The sequence below is a fragment of the Culex pipiens genome, chromosome 3 (genome assembly GCF_016801865.2).
Source record: "Culex pipiens pallens isolate TS chromosome 3, TS_CPP_V2, whole genome shotgun sequence".
NCBI lineage: Eukaryota > Metazoa > Arthropoda > Insecta > Diptera > Culicidae > Culex > Culex pipiens.
Genome location: NC_068939.1, coordinates 144,286,458 through 144,311,689, shown reverse-complemented (window position 1 = coordinate 144,311,689; position 25,232 = coordinate 144,286,458). Strand labels below are relative to the sequence as shown.

General features: G+C 37.6%; 2 protein-coding genes across 2 annotated transcripts; both read left to right on the top strand.

The window, feature by feature from the left end:
* The first annotated feature begins 3,249 nt into the window (after window positions 1–3,249).
* Window positions 3,250–3,871, top strand: LOC120415957 (general odorant-binding protein 72-like). Its single transcript, XM_039577599.2, has 3 exons — window positions 3,250–3,339; window positions 3,395–3,562; window positions 3,623–3,871. The coding sequence occupies exons 1-3, from the start codon at window positions 3,268–3,270 to the stop codon at window positions 3,818–3,820; spliced, it is 438 nt and encodes a 145-aa protein (XP_039433533.2). The 5' UTR covers window positions 3,250–3,267; the 3' UTR covers window positions 3,821–3,871.
* Window positions 3,872–16,708: 12,837 nt separating this feature from the next.
* On the top strand, window positions 16,709–22,265 carry LOC128093400 (uncharacterized). Its single transcript, XM_052709988.1, has 3 exons — window positions 16,709–16,721; window positions 17,220–21,267; window positions 21,326–22,265. The coding sequence occupies exons 1-3, from the start codon at window positions 16,709–16,711 to the stop codon at window positions 21,951–21,953; spliced, it is 4,689 nt and encodes a 1,562-aa protein (XP_052565948.1). The 3' UTR covers window positions 21,954–22,265.
* Window positions 22,266–25,232: the final 2,967 nt, after the last annotated feature.

Sequence of the window (25,232 nt, the reverse complement as noted above, 5' to 3'; positions counted from 1 at the left end):
GATAAAGTTTTACGGAAATGCGAGCAATTTTAAGATTTTTAATGTTTTTTTTACCTCAAACTTCAAAGCCCGTTTTACCCCACTTCCCTTTGTCGTAGAGGGCTCATATTTGGTATGAGTTCATCTCATGTATAGACAAACAAACGCTGAAAGTTTCATCCAAATCGGAGCACCTCGATACGACCTGTTACACATTGGTGAAAAACTCGCTCTTAAGTGAGATCCAGCCTAAAATAAGTACATGAGACAGGGTTGCCAGATCTTCAGTGTTTTGGATTCTTTGGAAAGGTTTTTAAATTACCTAACCAACGATGGGTCGGAAGATGGATCTGTCCTTAGTTTACATGCAATTAAGTGAGATCCGGATATGAAACACAATTTTATACATAACTTTTGAATTTCTTATCTCAACTTCATAAAACCCAATTAGGTACGTATGGGACCCTGAACTAAATCGAATTCCAAAATTTGAGCAAAATCGGTTCAGCCAGTGCTGAGAAAACTGAGTAACGATTTTGGTGACTTACACACACATACACAATAGGGTGCTCAAAAAAAATTACCCCCTGCTCCACATGCGGAAACGGATTTTTGTAAAAACTGTAAAAAAAGTTTCGTTTTTCATTCAATTTTTCAGATTTTTCCCATACAAACTTCTCCCTTGAGTATCAATGGGTATAAGTTGACCGATTTGGTCCATATTTGGCCCAGAGTCCTAAAATAGCTCAAGGAACAATATTCAGCTTATGGAGCGAGGTTTTGAACAAAAGTCCCATATTCTGGGCACCCTAATACATACACACACATACAGACATTTGTTCAGTTTTCGATTCTGAGTCAATATGTCTTCGAGCTTTAAATAAACAGTTCATTTTTAAGAGCAGGATTGGAAATAGTATAAGGAACCTTTCTTGGACATTTCACAGGGTTGGCTATAAACAAAATCAATTGGGTCCTAAAATCAGGTTTAGATTTCGGAATTTATTTCAAACAACAATAAAACTTATTTTCCTGAGCACAAAGAAAACACTGATTATAAAATTTATTTTTATAATTGTGGTGCGCAACCTTTCTTGACAGTAAGTTAGTTGTTAATTTTTCGCTGCTTCAGCAATGTTTTATGGTAATCAAAACTCTTTTATGTTTGGAAAAGGAAATTTTATAAAATACATTTACCCAAACGTGCTAAATTTGATTATAATCAACGCATTTAAATTTATTTTCGGTTGATTGGACTTCTTAAGCAAATATGATTTCCTCTGATTTTAGGCCAATGTTCAAAGGAGGCTACATAAGCTTTGAAAAATATAAGTAACGGATTTATTAAAATATGAATAAAATAGTGAAATGTCTGAAAAAAAGGTTATTTATTTCACAACTTATAGTTGCAACCTATCGTGCTGCAGTGAAATCTAATTTATGTCCACGGAAATCATAAATAAATCATTACTTTTTTTCAAAATCGGAATGCCTAACATCACAATGTAATTGCTCCGGTTATTGCTGCCAATGCACTTCCAACGGTGGCTGGCGGTGCACCACCAAGTGATAATATTTCCGCAAAACTAAGTCAGCATAACGAAGCACATTGTGCATCTAGTTACAACGATAACCATTAGTCATGCACGATTGTAATCTCAGCCCAACTTTCGTTGCAGTATCAAAAGCCACTACTCCCAACAGCGCCGTGCCTGTCAATGGATGATAAGCGCCATTCATAAATCACCTGGTTCGAACAAGCTATTAGTTTAAACTTTTACCGCACATCATAAAAAAAGGATATTAAGTTGCTCCTTTCGTCGTTTCACAACTCCACGGTTTGCGTGTCCGTAAACCGTCTTAGTGCCCCTCAAAACGGTCAAATATTGTAGCAGTAGCAAAAAACGGCTTAAATTGGTCAATTCTCCTCTCGTCGCTGACTCTATAGCAAACCGTCAAACTTAATGGTGCTCAGCAGCAGCAGCAGCAGGTACCCGTTCACGAATCAATATTAGAGGAATCGGAAAATGCCGCACACACATGGACTCGCTTCAGAGCACTCGCGAGGTGGAAAAGCCCATTTTCCTCGTCATTAAAAGCGAAAACTCAGCTGGGGTGCCTCGGCCTGATCAGTGCACATTAAAATATAAATCACGCATCTTCTTCGGCTGGTATCACTGATAGTGTTGCCAGACTGCCGTGGTTTCACTTCCAGGACCATGTGGAAGAAAACGCGCAGCTCGTCGTGGTGCGTTAATTGAGGAACGGCTTTGGACGCATGGGTGCTCTTACAAAACTGCAGCAGCTCGTATAGTGCCAGTCAAAATCCGTTGCTTGTTTTTCGCTGATTCAATTATACCGCTGCCCACGCCAAGCCAAGGTCATTGAAAGGGATAAATATGTTGCGCGGTTTAGGGTGGTTCTGAAATATTATATAAGTAAGGATTAAATCAATTTAATTTTTTTTTTTTTTGTAATTGTAATTGTAATTTTATTGAAACGATATCCTGTTAGTTTACACTGTATATCAGGGCAAGGAGGTAAAATTATCTTGTAGACTTGAATAATTTGATCTTTTCACAAAAAATACTGAAAGAAACATTCGTAGTTATTGTCTGTAATTCCAAATAACGAAAAAAAACGGTTAACCACCCCAACGACAAACTAGACACGTGAGAAAAAAGTAGAGGGGAAATGCACCGAATCGGAACTGGCCAAAGCTAGTAGTGCACATTGGATCGGACCTTCAGGGTGTGGGAGGTGCGAGGTGCGAGTTTGGATTTGAAGAGGACGAGTTAATCACGCATTTTATAGCATAATTACGACACAACAATGGGGAGGGGGTGTTTGCTAGTTATCGTGTGTAAAGGAGCATCGAATAAAAGGGAATTCGGAGGCCGGAAAATTACGCAATGAATTATTCCTAATCTTTAATTATTATATAATGAACTTTTATGCCTTTAACACAAAAAAAAATCGTAAGAAGGATTTATAAATAGGTTCATATAATTTTACATGAAAAAGTTGTAACGTTCTCAACTTGGCATATATCATCGTGCCAAAACGGTTCAAATTGAAAATCATCGCGAGAAAGTTTCCGCGTTCAAATCACCCATCACCATGCTTGCACCTGAATCGTGCAATTAACGACCCCATGATAACTATAATTTGACTACTCACCTCACCAACCACTGTTGCTGACAATACAGTTTTTCGAAATGAGTATAAATGAGCTCACTAATCTATCGAGAACCTCAGTTTCATGAATTTTCTCGGAAAACCATAACCATGAGCTGGCGAAGTATCATGCTGGTGACTGTCACCAGCATGGTACTATTGCTTGCCAACTCTGTGGATAGTGTAAGTTTATGACATAAGTTTAGACCTCCAATTATTTTTTTTATCTTTTCTCCAGTACGCCACAATGGAACAGCTGAGCAAATCAGGCGACATGATGCGATCAGTTTGCATGAACAAAGCGAAACCCTCTTTGGAGCACGTAGAAGGTCTTCCCTCGGGGAAATTCCCGGAAAGCAAGGAGATCATGTGCTACGCAAACTGTGTGCTTGAGCTGATGCAAGCTGTGAGAACATAAAAATCTAACAGTTCAATTTAAAAAAATCGATGAAAATCACAATTGCAGATGCGCAGAGGTAAAATAGTCGCCGACAGTGCTATGAAGCAAGCTGATTTGCTGATCCCTCCAGAATACGCGGAACCTACCAAGAGGGCATTCGATACATGCCGACATGCAGGCGATGGGGTCAAGAACAACTGTGAAGTTGCTTATGCATTGCTCAAGTGCTTGCACAAGCATAATCCGAAATTTTTCTTCCCCTAAAAGGTCCTTTTAGTGTTAAGTATTGCAGAGCGTGTGGGATTAGTTTAAGTATTGCAGTTTTCAAGAATAAACATTATGAGCAAATTCTAAAATCAAAACAAATATTTTTTTATGATCAAACCGACTTTATCAGGAAGCACCAATAAACTTCCAGAGTTGAGATTAAGAAGATTAAGAAATTAAATCTCTAATGAGCAGTTCTCTACGGAATCGGTCTTTTTTCTTTAATTTTAATTTTTGTATTTTTTTATCCAGCTGAAACTTTTTTGGTGCCTTCGATATGCCCAAAGAAGCCATTTTGCATCATTAGTTTGTCCATATAATTTTCCATACAAATTTGGCAGCTGTCCATACAAAAATGATATGTGAAAATTCAAAAATCTGTATCTTTTGAAGGAATTTTTTGATCGATTTGGTGTCTTCGGCAAAGTTGTAGGTATGGATATGGACTACACTGAAAAAAAATGATACACGGTAAAAAAAATTTGGTGATTTTTAATTTAACTTTTTGTCACTAAAACTTGATTTGCAAAAAAACACTATTTTTATTTTTTTTTATTTTTTTTAATGTTTTAGAGGACATCAAATGCCAACTTTTCAGAAATTTCCAGATTGGGCAAAAAATCTTTGACCGAGTCATGATTTTTTTAATCAATACAGATTTTTTCAAAAAATCGAAATATTGGTCGCAAAAATTTTTCAACTTCATTTTTCGATGTAAAATCGAATTTGCAATCAAAAAGTACTTTAGTGAATTTTTGATAAACTGCACCGTTTTCAAGTTATAACCATTTTTAGGTAACTTTTTTGAAAATAGTCGTAGTTTTTCATTTTTTTAAATTAGTGCCCATGTTTGCCCCCTTTTGAAAAATATATTTTTGAAAAGCTGAGAAAATTCTCTATATTTTGCTTTATTGAACTTTGTTGATACGACCCATATTTGCTGAGATATTGCCATGCAAAGGTTAAAAAACAGGAAAATTAATGTTTTCTTAGTCTCACCCAAACAACCCACCATTTTCTAATGTCGATATCTCAGCAACTATAAATCCGATTTACAACGTTAAAACATGAAACATTCGTGAAATTTTCCGATCTCTTCGAAAAAAATATTTTCAAAAATTTTAAATCAAGACTAACATTTCAAACGGGCCAAACATTCAATATTACGCCCATTTTAAATGTTATTCCTGATTTAAAATTTTTGAAAATATTTTTTTCGAAAAGATCGGAAAATTTCACGAATGTTCATGTTTTAACGTTGTAAATCAGATTTATAGTTGCTGAGATATCGACATTAGAAAATGGTGGGTTGTTTGGGTGAGACTTAGAAAACATCAATTTTCCTGTTTTTTAACCTTTGCATGGCAATATCTCAGCAACTATGGGTCGTATCAACAAAGTTCAATAAAGCAAAATATAGAGAATTTTCTCAGCTTTTCAAAAATACTTTTTTCAAAGGTGGGCAAACATGGGCACTAATTTTAAAAAATGAAAAACTGCGACTATTTTCAAAAAAGTTACCTAAAAATGGTTATAACTTGAAAATGGTGCAGTTTATCAAAAATTCACTAAAGTACTTTTTGATTGCAAAATCGATTTTACATCGAAAAATGAAGTTGAAAAATTTTTGCGACCAATATTTCGATTTTTTGAAAAAATCTGTATTGATAAAAAAAATCATAACTCGGTCAAAGATTTTTTGCCCATTCTGGAAATTTCTGAAAAGTTGGCATTTGATGTCCTCTAAAACATTTAAAAAAATTAAAAAAAAAAAAAAATAGTGTTTTTTTGCAAATCAAGTTTTAGTGACAAAAAGTTAAATTAAAAATCACCAAATTTTTTTTTACCGTGTATCAATTTTTTTCAGTGTAGTCCATATCCATACCTACAACTTTGCCGAAGACACCAAATCGATCAAAAAATTCATTCAAAAGATACAGATTTTTGAATTTTCACATATCATTTTTGTATGGACAGCTGTCAAATTTGTATGGAAAATTATATGGACAAACTAATGATGCAAAATGGCTTCTTTGGGAATACCGAAGGCACCAAAAAAGTTTCAGCCGGATTAAAAAATACAAAAAAAATCGAATGACCGAAATCTCAGAGAATTGCTCTAATACAAAAAATGATTTTAATACTTTTTTCCCATAATGATTGCGAAATTTATTTTCAAGTAAATTTACAACATCCGGCCTGATAACTAATTACAGTGTTGCTTGCAAAATCTTATTTAATGATTTATCGATATGAGTTTGCCAACTATCTTTCTAACTGTTAAAAAAAATGCATCATGCAGTTTCGTAAACTTATACAACAATATTACAGGACAGTGTTGCCAAATTTTTTAACTGTATGCCTTATCGAATTGACTAAAACATGATACAGAATGAATTTCAAGCAAAACAATGAGAAAATGTAAATTTGTAAGCATGCAGTTACTATGCTCATTAAACAGTCACTGACGTGAGCAGGATAATCAGTTTGCCTTCAGATCCGCATTGGCCATTGCTCGACAACCATTTATATTAATTTGTTTGATTTAGTTCTTAATCGACATTTTTACCTTTTTACATTACCGTCATCAGGGGTGACATTTGGGTCAGGGGGTGAGATTGGGTCATACCAAATTCTGCATTTTGAAATGACCCAATCTTACTCCCAAACCTAATGTCAACCCTGATGACGGTATTTCTATCACCGGATTGAGCAAAACGGATGAAATTTTAATGGCTTTGTCGTCGAGATCTTACATGTTGATGTTAAAGATGAGTGGTGCTCTGGAGTAAACATGTGTGTTAGAGTGGTATCACCACGGTTACGTCACGACTGTCATCCACATATAAAGCGAGTGAAGTCAAAATCGAACCAAGATCGAACCAAGTTTTAAGCGCGTTGCTTTTGAAAATGTCGTATGCGCATCGAACATAAATAACAAAACTAAAAACTTTTTTAAGTTTAATATAAGTTTTTTTTATCTATATATTTAATCTCAGGGGACAACTAGGGGAACTGCATTTAATTCCGTCAAGCACCTAATGTTGGCATATCAGCACTGTGGTGTTCAGTGACAGCTTGTTTGACTGAAATTTAATAAGTATTCCATTCATTTTAAACCAACGGTCAGGAAGAATCAAACTAATTTAATTTTATTTCAAGGTAACTGAAGATATTAAGATTTTTAGTTTAGTTTAGTGAGTTTGGTTGTATTGTATCGTCAAGTAGAACTTTGTTTTATTGATCTAATAAATGTAAAATGTGGAAAAATTTACGTAATAATTGAAATTATCTCGCAAATATATGCAAAAGATAAAAAAAATCTGGCAAAAAATAATTTGGGAACAAAATTTATGTATTTATTTCATACGACCTTTGCAAATACCACGCGTAAACAGTTTTGCAAACTACAAATATTATTTTTGAAAGCCTTACCACACGATAGGATCAAATCCTTATTTCGCAAGTTTTTTTTTTTTTACTTTTTCTTACTTTTTATTATGCCTTGTTTACCGTTTCCAATTGCTCAAAAACGAATTATGATGCTAACCACAGCTGAAATGCACTCAAAAACTTTGTAATCTATGTAAGGCTAACTTATTGTAATTTGGTTATTCAGTGAATAATATTCACCAATAAAACTGAACTAAATTGAATTGAATCAAATCCTTTGGAAATGGACCTAAGTAGCACAGTTTTGATAGTAAAGACATATTGGATACATTTGATTTTGTCGAAAACGACACAACACCATTTTCACTTTTACTCGAGTTTACTGCCACACAATCAACAGTTCCATATCACACAAATGGAACGCTGCAATCTGTTTGTTTGCGATGTTATTTTCACAAACCGAAAAAAAATCCAAAAACAAAGATTAAAAAAATTAACAATTTCTCATTAACTCCCAAACTGGCTGGCAACAGGTACCAAAACAGTGTAAAAACAATGAATTATGCAGTCGGTCGGTTTTCATCAACGGCATCGGGTTTCGCCTAGGATTTTGCACTCACATCCCCACGTCAGTTTGCAATGAAAATATATATGTACCTACCAACGATAAGAGGCCCATCAACATCAAAAACCGCCAACGGAAAGAATAACAACCTTTCAAAGAAGGAGAGTGCACGCGCGCGCGCACAAACACTCACACATTAGCGATCATTTTCCGCCGAGGATCGCGAATTCATCGGAAAAGCCGAGCAGGAAAATTTCGCATGCGATGGCAAATATTTAATTTAAAACACCCTCACACAGCTTTAAAGCCCCCAACGCCAACAAGGTAGTATGGGTGAGGCGATAGAGGAAAGCAAAATAAAACCTGATAATGATGTGGTGGTTAACGCGCGAGCTGGCTGATTCCGTTAAAATGTGAATCCTTTAAATCGGCGATGAAAATATAATTGAATCAAAAAGTAAAAGTGAGAAGCAATTAGTGGGAAGGGGACGTTGATTGCCATTGTGAGCGTTTGGAACCGGAAGCAGTTGGATCTGAAATTGGAAGAAATCCATGAAATGAAATTATAAAGATTTTTTTTTGTTGTGGTATATTTCCTATCTCCCTTTGAAAATACAGTTTATATTATCGGTCATATTTTAGTTTTATATAATAATTTTAATTGAACCACACCACAAATCAAACCATCCACATAAACGACCCCCGGGTCTGTTGTGGTCTCTATTGCAAGTTTCTGCTCGAACCTAGGAGTCCGAAGGCTTGAATGGGGAGAGCACCCAAACCTCTTTCTACTCCAAGGACCCTTCCACCCCAGTGTTTGAACTGACGACCTTTGGATTGCGAGTCCAACCGCCACCAGCGATTCCACCGGAGTAGGCTTGGTTTGGTGTGTTGTTTGTACTTATGGCATGGAGACGACTCCTACACCTGGAATGACTTAACGGCCTAACAACAACCAAGGCCGGGACCGACATTTTACTTCCTCATCCGATGGAGGGTTGGAGCAGATGGGAATCGAACCCAGAATCATCCGCTTACAAAGCGGACAGCGTAACCATTCGGCCACGCACTGCCACATACCTTGTAAATAAGACATTCGCGTTTGTAGTGCCAGATCTCCACTTTCAAATGCATCCTGGCTCTTGAAATTTGTCCTGCGCTTTTTGGAGATATTGAGGATTTAAATTCGCATATTTTTTACCTTAAAATGGTTGTAACTTTTGACTAAAAGTCCGAAATCACAAGTCAATGAATAAAAATGTTTGTTTCTAAGAGCTCTAAAAGTGCCCCCAATATCCCTTTTCTCTAAAACTTAACCCTGAATTGCTACTTTAAAAAAAACAGATTTTTTTAAAGTTTGCTCAGATGTATTCTCTTAATTTGGTCGTAAAATGCTTAGATTGCAAGATAAAATGTTGGTATCTTCGACAAAGTTACTTGGATTGACAAGACTAACAACTTCAAGACAAAATCCAAAAAAATATTACTGAAAAGATAGATTTTTAAAATTACCCAAATCCTGAGCCACTCTTTTTCATCCAAACCAAAAGTTGCCCGTTTCTATTTGCAACGACTCTTCTAAAGACACCAAAGCTCCAAAAAGTCATAATTTTTCCAATTAATTTGGGATCTGGACCACTGTGCATTGTTTTTGCAATAAAAAACGAAAAAACGCCGTGCATTTTTGTCACTTTACATATGAAAGAAGTTTCACTCTCGTCGTGCTATCTTGTCACTCCCTGAAAATTGATGTAAGTGCGACAATTGGCCAAAGGGATTTCAGGTCAGAACGCGTTTGACGCACGTACAAATTAGATTACCGTAAACATTTGTAGTTATAATTGCGTGCTCTAGCTTTTGTTTATTCGGGTCTAGCTCATTTCCCCGAATGACATTTCCCCGAATGCCATTTCCCCGAAAATCATTTCCCCTAATTGGTCACATCCCCGAATACCACTTCCCCTAATCAGCCACATCCCCGAAAGCCATTTCCCCGAATATCATTTCCCCTAATCGGCTATATCCCCGAATGCCATTTCCCCTAATTAGCCATTTCCCCGAATGCCATTTTCCCGAAGTGACACTTACGCCAATTGCCGTTTATTTTAATTTAAAATTACTCGAATTTGCATATCCCCTAATCATCATTTTCGCTAAAGCCTTTTTCCATGACTAACAGTTATTTTCTTCCTCAATTTTACCGATCAAACAGCTTTTTCGGGAATGCTGTTGATTAAATGTTGTAAATTGGGTAGTAAAGCCCTTTGTCAATTTTTATGAACAACGGTAAGAAACACGATTAAAAACCATATCTGATAACTATTTTTAAGCAAAAAAAAGTTATTGACAAGACAACCACAGTTGGATAAATATGACGAGTGCTGAAAAAATCAAGTTTTGCAACAAGTTGCTTACAACATTTTTTGCAATTCCGAAAAACGCTTCTTTAATGGAATTTTATGACAAATATTCATGTGTTTAGTAAATTCATCGGTCAAAACCAAAAAAATATTGAAAAATGTTACTTTTCGATACTAGTGTTGAAAACTTCAACTTTTCAGCACCCATTTCAGTGCTGAAAAGTAGAACTTTTCAGCACTGTTATTGTTAGGTATTAATTTTCCATTCTGTTATTTTTGGTAGGGAAAAGTAGGCCGTTTCGTTTCTCCAGAAGGACAGGAAAAGTTGACAGTTTCACAGTGGAATTGCAAAAAAATCCATTTTAAATCCTTTGCGGTCGTTCAAAGGGTCATTGTACTTAGTAAAGCTTATTTTTCTTGTGAACAATAATATCACAAATTTAAGCTTAATTTTAGGACCCAATTACTAGATTTTTTGTTGTTCAATTAACATTTTGTATTCAACCGCATGATTAGATGTTGTTTTTGAGAATTTTGTTCAAGAACGCAAAAATCGAACAAATACGTAAGGCTGGTACAATTTTTTTTTTTTTTGAAGTTTTTGTTGATTATACTTTTCGCCAAATCCCAAACCAGCAATGTGAATAAAATGATCAGTGTGAACGGGGTTCTACTGATACGCAGTACTACGAAAATCGCACGGTATGTTTTTGAATCATAAAAAATAACAAAACTTCTATTGCATTATTATTATCATGTCTATAAGAAAAGGGTATTTGTTTTGAGAATATATAAAAAAAGTATATAAAATATTCATTGTATTTGAATGAATAGTACCAAACCTTCCAACACCCCTTCCCCCCTAAAATGCTACGTCTGTTCTGAGTGAAGCCAAAAAGAAAGTTGATCATTCAAGGCCAATACGAACCTTTCAAGAAATATTATATGTAGTTTGATGTGATAGAAATTTCCATTATTTTTTTCTTAAACAGTCGACTCTCTGGCTGTCGATCTTCTCGATATCAATAATTCTCCATCTATCGATGAATTCTTCAGTCCCTTCAATCTGCATACTTCAATTATCTTCATTCCTTGATATTTTCCCTTGCTTGAAGAATCTTTTCCTCGACGGTCCCTTGGATTCTGTTTGCTTTAAAAATCTCTTCCGGTTGTCAATAATTTCAGTTTTCATGGCTTGCATAGACATTTTTTTGGCGAAACGAAGCTTTAAAGGGTGTTTGACATTAGTTTGTTTTTGTTTGATGGACGTTGCCATGATTCTCTCCCATAGCTGGGTATCAAGAAAAAAATATTTTCAATCGAGTCTTCATTTTGCATCGTTCTGTAATCTGATGATTCTCTTCCTCGACGGTTCCTTGGATATTGACAAGCAGAGAGTCGACTGTAAAATGCTATTTCCCCGAACGCGGTCAAGCCGAAATGCCCGGTGCCCAGGAGCGCGCGCGCTCCGGGGCACCGGGCATTTCGGCTTAACTGCCTTCGGGGAAATAGCGTTCAGGGAAATGACTATTCAGGGATATGACTAATCGGGTAAGTGGCATTCGGGATTGTGGCCCATTCGGGAAAATGGCATTCGGGGATGTGGACGATTAGGGGAAATGGGAAATTCGGGTAAATGGAATTCGGGGAAATGACTATTAGGGGAAGTGTCTTTTCGGGGAAGTGGCATTCGGGGAAATGTCCTTTCGGTAATATGGGTTTCGGGGAAATGTCATAGATTCGTTTATTCAAGGTCAAACATTGAAACGTGTTTTTCTCAGAACATCAAAATGGCGGGTGTGACAAGATAGCACGACGACATCGATTTGATAAATTTTTAGATAATTTTTCCAACAATAGTTTAAAGATATCAAAAATCCTAAATAAATAAATAGTAAAAACGTATTTTTCAAAATATGTTATTCAACTTAAAATAATAAAAAAACAAACTCAAAATCGTGTTTTTCCGTGTACCTACCTATTTTTTTTCTAAAAAGTCCTAATATTAACCTACAACGTTGCCCAAGGGACCAAATCGATCAGAAAATCTATTCTACAGATTAAAAATGTGTGGAGCCTTCTATGCAAAAACTAATATTGCAAAATGGCTTCTTTTGACTTAGGGACAAAGAAAATCGTGGACAAAGTTTCATCAAATAAAAAAAAATAAAAAAATATAAATTTCAAAATAATTCAGGAGAATTACGCAGGTTTGCAAGAAAGAACTATCGGAAAAGTTCCAAATGTCCCCTTCAAGCTGCAGGTCGAAACGAGTTGATATCTGGATAGAACATTTTTTTATTTGCGTTTGAAAATTGTGCTATTTTTTCACTAAAATGCCAATAACTCCCTTTAGATTTAACCAATTAGGATGCTCTACCCTGCATTTTGTTGCATTTTTCAAGCCTTTTCAGATGCATTTTTAATTTTGAAATTAAATTGAATTTTGCCTAAGTTACAGCATTTTTAAGATTATTGACGTTTTTGAACCTTCAAACTTAGTGTCCCGATTTGCCCCACTTCCTAGAGACCTAGAGTGCTCATATTTTGGCCAGATGCTAGTTTTATATGTACAAACAACCCCTGAAAATTTCAGGCAGATTGGTGAGGTTGATGCGAGATGAGTATGCTTTGCTCGTGGACTCGCTCTTAACAATTGGACTCAAAATTTGGAATTTAATTTTGAAAGCAAATATTTCTTATAAGTGCAAAAAGGAATGAAATAGGAACCAAATAGTTAACCTCCCCTTTAAAACTTCAGAGGAAAGTTGGAACCGGAAAAGATACCTTTCAGAGCCTTAAGGGCAAAAATATTTTAAATTATTAAAAGCAAAAGCTACTACAACTTTTCAATATTGTTTTTATTGCATTTTTCATGGAATTTGTGCGTATTCAAAAATATGTTGAACATAAAAGAAATTGATAAGTGCTTTGCTTGCTATTTAAAAAATAATAATTTATTTGTTTATTTGCGATGAAAACCTGTTAGATTACAACTTTTCGTCGGATTAAGGCGGAAACAGAATAAGAAAACATTTTCTCAATTATATTTTTTTACAATGACGATGAACTAAACTATTGCACTAAGCAATAAGTAACACAATAAAATAAAGATACAAATTGCCATATTTCATGTGAGAGGCTCAAAATGTTTTGGCAACTCTGTAATTGAATAAACGGCCTATATCCACCTTTTGTCATAATCAAGATCCAAGTGTTGAAGGGAGAAAAAGCTTTGACGAAGACGTACACTCAAACACGTTTTCCTCGGAATAATAAATTTGGCGTTAAAATTCGAATTTTCAGTTATGAGCAGTAAAGATATCCTGGCAATGATTTCATAAATGATATTTTTATGAATCGTGCGAAATGTATGGTACGCTCAATGAAAACATATTCCACAACGACATATTACTAGCAAAGAATTCGAAACATACCCGGGCACTCCTTCCGCAAAACCGAATTCAACTGAAAAAACACCCAAGTTTTTCCAAGTTCAATGCTAGCCGGACTGCATCTTTTCCTTTCCCCGCGCTGCTCACGTCAATTTTCCCGCGGCAAGTTTTCGGCGGCATTGGCCAACCACCCACACCCACAGCCGAAGAAGCACAAGAAGAAGATGCCTCGCCGAACACTCACACGCAGCTCAGCTCCACCGCCGCCGCCACAGTTGAGGGATTTTGGCCAAGTCTATATATAAAAGCAGGCCCGGGTAGTCGTCCTACCAGTCCGTTACAATCCGGTTAACCGACTGGGCCATTTCACACAATGAGGTCCATCGTCGCCGTGCACGTGGTGCTATTGATAAGCTTTATTGTAAGTGAAGGTTCTGATTTTTGTTGTGATGAAAAGAAATAGAAGTTTAGTGTTTTACATAAAAAAGGACTTTTTGTGGGGGACTTGTGAAATTAAAGTGAAAAGAAAGCAAAAGGACATTCGTCAAGTGAAATACTGAAAAAAAAATCGTTGAAGGACATTCATAAATGAACATTTACTAAAACATAAACCAGTGTTGCCAGCAAATTCTAATTGTGATTAATTTGTGTTTTTGTTTCATCCGGAAAGTTCCTAGTGTGTGGAAGCAACGCCGAGAGCAGCAAGAGCAGCAGCCACAAGCATAGACCAAAAAGATTTGATGAGGACGAGCACACAGAACAGGTTTACTATGTTGACCAAATAGCATCTGATTCTGAGATATCTCCCTGGACGTCGAATCGTATTGTCGCCAAAACTACTGGTAAGTTGTCAAGGCAAATGCATTTAGTCTGATCATGATGAACAAAGACATTCACAGAAAAAAAAAGTTGAATTTTTGAATGTTGAAATTTTGGTAGGATGAATATAACCTCTTTTTTTGAGTTACATAAAAAATGTGTAAAAATGTAAACCTGATGAATATTCATCAAAAACTGATTAAAATTTATCATTTTCTGAGGTAAAATAAATCATTTTCCTTGACACAAGATCTGTCACCATTTTCTGATGAATATTACCATCATTTTTTTCTGTGTTGCTAGAAACTTCAAGCAGTTCATTTTACAATTTTGGAATACGAACTGTTTAAAAGTATTTTTAATTTATTATAAGAGCTTTTATGCAATTTCAAATGTTCTCATTTAGTAAATTCTTTTAAAACTAGCAAACTGAATTTAAATAACAATTCATCAATAGGTCAACAATACAATGAAATACTATTAAAAACTATTAACAAATTATGTTTCATTTAATTTCACGAATTTGTTTTTAACCCGCATTTTTCAAAGCATAGCCAAATGATAGAAAATATGTATGTATTACAAAAATATTCAACAACATATTTTTCAGAAACGATATATAATTGCACTAATTTTAATTTTTGTTATGTTAATTTAAGCTCACATTACTTGATTTTAATTTCGAACACCTTCAAAACCTCGAAAAAATATTTTTTTAGTTAATCTGCCAAATTGATTAAATAAAAAAACAGAAAAACTCAAATTCCGATTCCATAAATTCCCAATATTTTAAAGATGAGTGCAAACAGACAATATTATTTGATTTTAAGAATTTAAAAAAAATTAAAATGCGAGATCATCCAAAATCGTTAATAATATATTATCTCTTTAAATATTCAAGAGTTTTAAAGAATTTATTTCAATCTAAAATGTGAATCATTTTCACTTAAACTTATTTCAATTAACCCTCTACAGCCCAAATTTTTTTTCGAAAATTTTTATTTTTCCCGTCATTTTGAGCAACTTTTGTTCTACGAAAAACTTTACTTCTCTTGTTTTATGTTTTTCTTGTTTCATTTGTAGTATTTATATTTGCATTTATCTTGTTTAGTTAATGTTTTTTTTTTGTAGTATTTGGCCTATTCTACTACCTCCTTTCATAACAATTTGCCTATCTATTTTTTTCATGTTTTTAAAGTCACTTTTAAATTTTTTACTTGTATTTCACATTTTCTGCTATAAAATGGCACCATTATCATTTAAATTGTAAAAAAATGCGTAGAGGCATAGTCTGGGACACTAGAAAAATTACTGGCTACTTCTTTTTACTTTAAATATAGGATCCACAGCCAAAGTTGATCCCTAAAAAAAATACATTTTTTAAAACATTGCCAAAGTCACATAAAACAAGTACAACTTTCAACCCATAAATTTGCTAAAATTTTAAGAGTTCTTCTTTCCAAATCCAAACTTATGAGAAATTGGACGAGCTTTCCAGTAAAAATATTTTCGAGACTGAAAAATCAAGTCTGTCATTCAGGAATTGCAAAAAACCATCAAAAAAACCTATTTTTTCAACATTTTTATTTTTAAAACCGCTGGGGAATCGATTCCCATTATCGGTTTTTGAAAATTTTGACGTTTAGACCACTTTAAAAAAAAACAGTTTTAGAAAATGATTTTTGTATTTTTTTAGGAGAGTCACACAATCCTGCATTTTTCGTGAGTCTTTTTGTAACATTTTTGGCTATTTCCTCAAAAAATTTGAACGAAAAAAAATCGTGACATCACCTTCAAATTCAAGTGGCGTGTATTTTTCTTTCAGTGTATTTTATTTTTTAGAAAGCCCATTAAATTTCCTACAAGTTTGTCTTTAACCACTTTTTGATACTATGCAACGGATTTGAGTTACAGTAATTTTTAAATTACAAAATACGAAAATATTTAAATTACTTACGCCCTTCTCAAATGTCATTTTCGAGTACAATTGGCTTTATTTACACAAAAATGGCTTATATAGGTCTAGGATAACATGTATAAAAAGTTTCATTGAAATCGGAGAGGGTCGGGTACAAAAGTACCAGAAAAATTCCTGATTTGAGCAGGAATTGCTCAGAGGGTTAATTCAAATAACAAATATTCACATATTTCATAACTTCTAAGACATTTTGCGTTTTGCATTGTGTTTGCAATTTTGCAAATGGATCACAGCTCTTTTTCATTTGAGTTTTTTTCTAAATAATCATATGGGGGCGAATCGAGATAACAGTCAGAATAAGGAGCAGTCTTTAGAGATCTTAATTTTTTTTAATTTTCAAATGGATGAAAAAATATTTAAAATTTTAAGCTAAACATGGCTTTAACAGGTATCTCATAACGCACCAGGTGTTAGTACTTGAGTTCGACCGATTTAGTTTAATTATAGTTTAATTTCATTTATTAAAATTTAACAGTTCTGCTCCAGAATGTTACATTTGCAATGCAGAGATTTGTAGAACCATTCAACTGAGCCTTTGCAAGGAACCCTCCTATATTTTTATGTTTAGATTTTGATAGCTGAATGCTTATTGAGGGAAAATAAGGTTGCCTCTTTTAAATGTTCAGTTTCCAAAAGTTATTTCAATTTTAAAAAATCGAGTTGGGCCAAACCCAATGGTAGCAGTAAAGGTGTAAATTTTATATAAAATATATAGATGATTTTTCCCGTAAATGTATAATAAATTTACGGAAATTCTCTGGGCTTGATCGTTTTACATAGAGTTTCCGGTTGAAATTTTCATTGAGTAATAAAATATCTATTTCTTTAATCAACTATATTATCAATATCAATCTTCGACACTTTGCCAAAACCACCCCCATCTCAGAAAATGGTAAACAGTCCCAGTACATAATCAACGTCTCCCCGGATGATGAGGTCATCATCCACCGAGGGGGCGCGAACGACCGCACATCCGGCCACGAACCGGACCAGGACCAAACGCCGCAGGATTTCGTCCAGCAGGCACTTCGTCTTCGCGACCAATTCAAGAAGACAAGTTCGGGTGCGAAGGCGTCTACCCCGCTGCCGGCCAGTTCATTCGTGGAGTACACCACGGTCAAGTACGACCATTTCGGCCCAAGCAGAACGCCTCCGTCAGCTGCACCAGTTCACCACAGCAAACCTGTTCAGGTGAAGGCTCCTCCTCCAACGCCGCCGCCGCCACCACAACAAGCACCGGCACAATCTTCAGCACACCAGCCTCCAGGCAACTATCGGCCAAAGCACATGAAACCTCGACCAACCAAACAACCGGTGAACACGGTTACACCGTACAATGACCTTGACCTTCCCGAAGCCGAACCTACCAGCCCGTACCGCAAGGAGAAACCAAAGGACCACCACAAATCTCCAAAGCACACCCAGGTCAAGCAGCAAGATACGGCTGCTTCTTCGCTGTATATCCAAAAAGTCAAACCAATTGAACCCGTCTTTACCAGCTACAATACTCATCACGATACCGGTAGTAGCTTCAAAGAATTTCAACACCTACCTCTGAAGGACTCTCATGGATCCAGCTCGTTTGCAAGTGTTCAAAAAGTAAAATCACCAACAGAAGTTCACTCGAAGCATACACCAATGTACTACCAAGATGATGCTGAAGAATACTACGAGAAAAAGCACAAGAAACACGTTTCTTCCGAAGAAATCCGCCACAGACCAAAGCACATGAAACCACGTGAAAATTATCCCAAAGCTGAACCTGAAAACTATCCGGCATATTTCCAAGAAAAGATTCGGCACACTGTTGAACGGCATCCTTCGAAAAATCACAAGGAGTCCTCATCGGATGATCCTTTCACCAAGTACCACTACGAGAAACCTTATGAATCCACAAAGATATCAAACAAATATGAACACGAAGCTAGCCCTAGCATTGAAACCTATCGATACCAGCCACCAAAAAGCTACCCACCCGAAGAAATGAGCAAATTCAAGTTTCACAAAGAGGTCACGACAACACCAGAGCCTTACAAACCGTATCAACATGTTAGAAGTTATGTCGAAGAAAAACCAAAACGTTTTGAGGTTCCAAAAGAAGAAATTTATCGACACCAACCATCCAAGCATCAATACTACGAGTACTCTGATGACAAATTAAACGCAAAAGAACCCATAATAAAAGAAGAATCCTTTAGACCAATTCCTTCAAAGATCCATTCCGTTGAAGTGGTCAAACCATCGCAACAGGAAGAAGTTCATCACCATCACGAAATCCTGAAGGTGGGCCCATCTCATTCTCCTAAATATTACGAAGATCCATCCCCAGCTCCAAGCTATGCCAAGGTTACCACATATCCGACTCAAGGCAGCTCAAGCTACCATCGGGCTCAATCCACCGTCGATCCGTACAAGTTCAAGCCCCATCCTACGCCGGAAATTTCGATTGTTAGTCATGGTTTCCAGAAGCCGAGTGCAACCAATTTCCCCAAATATATTCCCACCAAGATGCCAGACTTTGAGGAATCTGGAGTGGGCTACAAAAAAGCGTACCCTTCTTCCGATCCAATCTCCAACTACATTCCTTCGTCCACTCAGGAAACTTTCAGTGGATCGTCCGAATATCCTAAGATATTTTCAATGGCACCAACCACGTACTCTCCAAAGTATCCCGTTTCCCCCACTCCAGATGTGTTTGATTTCCCCCATATGAGCGAATCACCAAAATCATTCGCCAAGTACGCGGAGCCAACCATGTCAACCAAGGTATACGGAACGATCAATCCGTCGGAACAACCTTTCAAGACTCTAAGTACGAAGATCGTCATGAAGCCATCACCTACCGAAATTTCTTACATCCATCACAAAGAAACACCGCTGCAGCCACTACAAAATCGTACGACTAACGTTGAATTCAAGCCATCCCCAGCTGAGGACTCCAATACCGAATACTACACCAATCCGGAGCACACAACGTACTATGTATTCGCTAACGGAACCGAAGTCAAGATTGATAATGATCCTTTGAAAAATCCCCCAGAGTTCCGCCTCAATCCGGGAGATACGTCATACTTGGACACAAACTACACCGTAAAGCTAGCCGAAGAAGTTGCGATGAAGTACAACTGGGATGCCGTTCCTTCGCCAACTCGCGATGGAGAGTTTCTGGTTGGATCGGAATCCATGCAAAAGGACTCAAAGCCTGTGAGGGAATACAAAAAGAGTAAGCCGATCGTTTACAAGAAACAACCATTGAAAGCCATCAAGACCGTAACCATTTACCGGAACACTCACCGTTCAGCTGACGAAACTGATATGGAGGGCGGATTTGAACCATCAGACCATTACTTCCAGCAGAAAGAGATTCCTCAGATAAGCGATAAGAAAGGTGAGGTAACGGACGACGACGAGGACTTTTTCTTCGCCAATGGAGAAGTCATCCTTCAAGACGATCCCAGTAAGGCTTCGAAGAAGAATGCCATGTACCTTCCTCCGGGAATAAACAACCAAGGCCAAATGATGATTAAACTGGCTCAGCAGCAACACCAATTACAGCAAATGCAGCAACTACACAATCAGCCACAGTTACAGCAACATCAACAGCAACAAATACAGAATCAGCAGCAGTTACAACAACACATACAAAACCAGCAACAATCACAACAACAGCAGCGACAGCAGCAGCAACAGATGCAACAACAGATACAACAAATGCAAGAGCAACAGGTTCCCGACATGGACATGAGTGCCGAACCGTCCAAAAAGCATCAATACTTTGTACTGTATCATATCGAAGATAATAAGAAGAGACCACCCCCGCCACCACCAACTACCCAAGCTCCACCTACGCCACCACCAATCAAGCAAGAAATTCACTACCACTACAGCGAAAGCAACAAGGAAGATCCGGAGGTTACGCACGAGCATTTCAACTACCACCACGAGGAAACGGTCGAGGATTTGGATGACGACGTTCAGCACCACTACATCAAACCGAATACCAACAAGTTCAAGTATGCACCGAATATTGCCCACCCGTCGTACAACAAGTACAAGGACTCGCATGGCTCGGGCAGTGAAACCACCGTGCGGGTTGTCGATCCAGACACGAAGAATACAAGACCAGTGGAGATCACCAAGCAAGAGTACATGAGACACGTCCAGAATGCGGTCATGAAGTATATGAAGCAACTGCAAGAGGCAGGACAGCTGCCGAGTTTACACGATCGAGATTCCGATGAGACACAGAAGACGTTCGAAGAGGTGGACATTGCTGCTTTGTTGCAAGGAAATAACGCGAAACACAAGTTTCAGCTGAATCCGGCGCCAGTAAAGGTGAATCTTCCTACTAATCCTAGTCAGTATAAACCCATGAAGACTGTACCCAGCTCTAGCTCGTATAAAACAACTGCTTCAAGCATGAAAATTCCCAAGAATACCTACTCAGCTGGCAAACCTTTGAAGGTGGCGATTGAGAGTCTTCAGGAACAGCTGGGAGCCAGCGTCGACTTGACGGTTAAGGGTCCCAAAGCTACGGTGAAACCTGATTTGTCTGCCATCGATGTTGGACAATCGTACTTGCATGGACCGACCTACGAGCCGAATGTACCGTTGAAGAGTTCTTCCCACAACTTCGGGACTCCCTCGGTAGTGCAGATTCCTGCTCAGAAAGCGAAATTACACTTCAATCAACAGACGTACCACGACATCAACTCGTTGACGAACGTTAAGGAATCGCAAAACCTAAAGCAGTCTTCTCCGTACTCGTCAATCAAGGGTGGAACGGCCAACGTGGGAGCTTCGATTAGCTTCGGTGGGGGAAAGGGTCACGACGATGATCACAAGCTGGGGCCAGAGGCTATGGACGCACCGATTCAAATCATCAACGGAATCCCGGTGACAAATCCGTACAACATTGACATTAATACATTAAGGTAAGTTGAGTGTTGGGATTCAGAGTGAATGCATATTTCAACGTGTTTGTTTCCATAGGTACATGTTGGGAGGTCTCGCTCAAGCGCAAGCTGAACAGCAGCAACAACCTTTGAAGTTGCAAGAACCGAGCCTCAAGATAAAGGGCTCCAACTGGCTGTCGCTTCCTACGATTGCTAGTCCGGCACAGATATTCTCGTCCAATATGCCGACCTTCCAACATCAGCCTTCCGAGGCTAGCAACTTCAAGTACAGCACCAACTTTGACAGCAGCAACTTCAAGATCAAGGCTCCGTCAAAGATCAAGGACTTCAAGATGAAACCGCTTCTGGGTGCGGACACTATCGGTAGCACTTCGATGAACTACGCGTCCTGGGGTGAACCGATCCGGCAGAATCGACAGGTTGTCCCACAGCAGCCCCACCATCATCAGCAATCACAACAACAGCAGCAGCAGCAACAACAACAGATCCAACATTCCCATCAATCACAGACCCGACCCAACCGGGAGTTCAATCCGGAAGCGTTCCTGCAGTACCCGCACGGACACTTTATCAGCCCGGTAATGAAGAAGAAGAACGCTCCCGTGGAGAACCGAAAGATTCCAGCCAGCAAACCGGCACCGCTGAACAGGCCCAAATCGGCAACCAGCTTGGACACGAATCTGCGGCCGCCGCCCCCGGGATAAGAAAGGCGGAGACATCCGTCGCGCCATGGAGGTCACGCAACGTGCAGTTCTAGTGGACTTAGGAGGTGTTGTGCAATATACGGAGGTTTCCGAATCAGCTGTAAGTGATCATCCCTTTGTAGATAGGACATATTTAGTAGTATATGAGAGTTAGTGTATTAACCTTATTTTAGATAAGATGTTTTTTCGGACCAATTTTAACTCTATCCTTTCGAGACAGCTTTTTAATTTATTGACAATTTTAAAAACCGTAGCTGTTGTATAAACTAACAACACGACACACGCTTTCGACGACACACACAGAATCTGGAGAATAAAGTGGACTTTCCAAGTATTAAGAGTAGCACAACGATCGTAAGGGAACGTACTTATTTTCAGCAGGTTGTCGTTTGGGATCTATGCATCGAAAATCTGCTAACAATAAGTGCGTTTCCATCAATTTCTTTTGAAGAGTTTTATCTTCGAAATAATGTACAATACAAGTTATAAAAGGTAAGTGAACTAATTACACCCAATTAATCACGAATGTAACAATGTTACGACTCTTGTACGTGAGCCATTCATAAATATTAATACGTAGCTTCTTTCGCTCACGACAATAGCTCGGAAGTGCCGCCATTATCTGCGGCAGGCATATCCGTATTTGAATTACAAATCACCAAGCTGCACGCCAACGCCAACCGGACCATGTGAGGAAGTTTTGTCAGCGCTCGGAAGCCTGACTAAAAATCTGCCCAAAAACGCGTGCCCGGCTCAAAAAGAAAGTGAAATGAGTGCGCTTATCGGTCAAGCCTGGCTGAGCAGCAATTATTCTTTAAATCTTGGATTAAAAAAAAGAGCAACATCGCCACGAAAAGTGCTGCACATTCCTTCGCAGGTATGTTTGCGTGTTTGACGGGTACCTCACGCGCGCTTCAGAGTTTCTATTTCGTTGGAAAAAGCATAAAACATAACTTGAGCTATCAAAGCAATGTTTTGGCCAACGTACTGCGCTGGTGGGTGGTTGATCTGCAAACGGGCATCGATGATAGACTGGGCGAAATAAAAACAATGTTTTGCAAAGCATTCATTTTCCCCAACAACACGTGTTCCTTGGGCGTCGGTGTCGGTGTCAAGATTTGGAAGAGCTTTCGAGTTGCAAGGAGCTTCCCTACCGTCTTCGTGGAAAGCCGTACGCTCGTAGAGGAGGTGAGATGGAGGTGTTCAAGCATTTGCCGCTATGACGGCAAGACTGATCGAAAAAGAAAATGGTTATAATTATTGTTAGGGTTAGTGTTTACATGCCAATTGAACTAAACGAACACTGGTCTTGGCCGGGCACAGCTGATAAGCCGTTGATTGGTGCCAATCACCAGGTCCGTGTTGATCTCGACTTGAAGTTTAACCGCCTTTTGTACATCATTTTGTAAACTACAGCTTTTATTGGTTTAGTGTTGAGTATAAAATGAACGCTCGTTTAAAAATTGGTCTATTATTTGTATCTTGGGGTTTAACATACTAAAAAAATTTAGAAATAAGTATGGTTTGTAATCAATTTGTATTTGAAAGAAATAAATACATGACCAAATTTCATATTTTACCAAAGGTTATTGAAGTACCGTCATCTGGGGTGAATCGGGACTACAGTCTGAATAGGGACAGTAGTGTTTAGAGCACTTAAAGGTTTTAAATTTGGAAATAGATGTACACAGATTGTTGGTCTGAGTCTGTTCTATCTGGAACCAACCAGAAAAATCGAAATATTGTGCTCTAACATGGTTAAAACTGCTGTCCCAATTCGCCCCATGTATCCCAATTTGCCCCAGTTGACGGTATACACTTTTGGGACCATCCATAAACCACGTGTACACTTTGTTGGTAATCTCATACCCCCCTCCACCCCCCCTCCCCCTCGTGGACAATTGGTGTCCACGTGGTTTATGGATGGTCCCTTTAGGATAACTTATAATTGGCTGCCAATATATTAATTGAGTACAGATTGAAACCGATCGTTACCCTTTTTTGAATTATTTTAATACGATTATTTTTTCACAATTGATTAATTTGATATTTAAAAAATAAAACCATCAACTGGGGCGAATCGGGATTACAGTCTGAATAGGGACAACAGTTTTTGAAAGCATTTGCAAGCTTCAAATCAGGAAATCGATGCACTCATTTGATGATTTGTATTTGTTCTAACCTAAATCAATCCAGAATATCAAAATATAGAGCAAGAACCTTGCTAAAATCGGTGTCCCAATTCGCCCCATGTGCCCAGATTCACCCCAGATAATTTTCCAAACTTTAATATCTTTAGATATCTCGTTAAAAATTATCAAGTTTTCTAAAGGTTTTATAAATTTGTTTCCAAAATTTTCTCACAGGTTTCTTGAAACTTTAAAGCGTATTTAAATGTTGATGAAAATAAATCGCCAATAATTTAATGCAAATGACATTGGTTTCAACAGTTTATGTTTTCAAACAAAGTTCACAATAAAACAGATTATTGATGACAAAATACCACGATTAAGTTCGCATTCATTTATCCGAAAGCCATGGGACATTATCGAGCTTTATTGTTAAACAGTGTTTTTATTTTAAGTTTAGTCAAGGTTTAGTTGTCTCACATTCCGTTAACCCTCTAATGTCCAATTTATTTTTAGTATTTATATTTGCAGTTTTCTTCTTTAGTTTATGTTTGTTTTTTATTGTATTTGGCTTATTCTACCACCTCATTTCATTATCACTTTTACAATTTTTTAGATGTTTTCCACATTTTCTACTTTAAAATGATACCATTATCTTTTAAAATGTAAAACATGTGTAGAGACATAGTCTGGTACTTTACAAAAATTACTGTATACTTATTTTAAAATATAGGAAATATTATTGAAATACACAGCCAAAGAAAAAATACATTTTTATAAACGTTGTCAAAATTGCATTAAACAAGCCAAACTTCCAATGTTAACATTACTGTCCCAATTCGCCCAAGATGACGGTAGATCTCGTGGCGCAGGGGTAGCGGCTTCGGCTGCCGATCCCGATGATGCTATGAGACGCGGGTTCGATTCCCGCCTTATCCACTGAGCTTCTATCGGATGGTGAAGTAAAACGTCGGTCCCGGTTTCTCCTGTCTCGTCAGAGGCGCTGGAGCAGAAATCCCACGTTAGAGGAAGGCCATGCCCCGGGGGGCGTAGTGCCAATAGTTTCGTTTTCGACGGTATCGCTAGGTTTCAGAACGCATAAAAACTAAAAATTTAGAAATTGTACACATTTACAGTTGTGAATCTGGTC

Excerpts from the sequence above, each read along its gene's own strand:
- LOC128093400 (XM_052709988.1), top strand. Across the intron at positions 21,268-21,325 it reads ATTGACATTAATACATTAAG|GTACATGTTGGGAGGTCTCG; the intron begins GTAAGTTGAGTG and ends TTGTTTCCATAG.
- LOC120415957 (XM_039577599.2), top strand. The coding sequence starts at position 3,268 with ATGAGCTGGCGAAGTATCATGCTGGTGACTGTCACCAGCATGGTACTA. Across the intron at positions 3,340-3,394 it reads TTGCCAACTCTGTGGATAGT|TACGCCACAATGGAACAGCT; the intron begins GTAAGTTTATGA and ends TCTTTTCTCCAG. Across the intron at positions 3,563-3,622 it reads TGCTTGAGCTGATGCAAGCT|ATGCGCAGAGGTAAAATAGT; the intron begins GTGAGAACATAA and ends TCACAATTGCAG.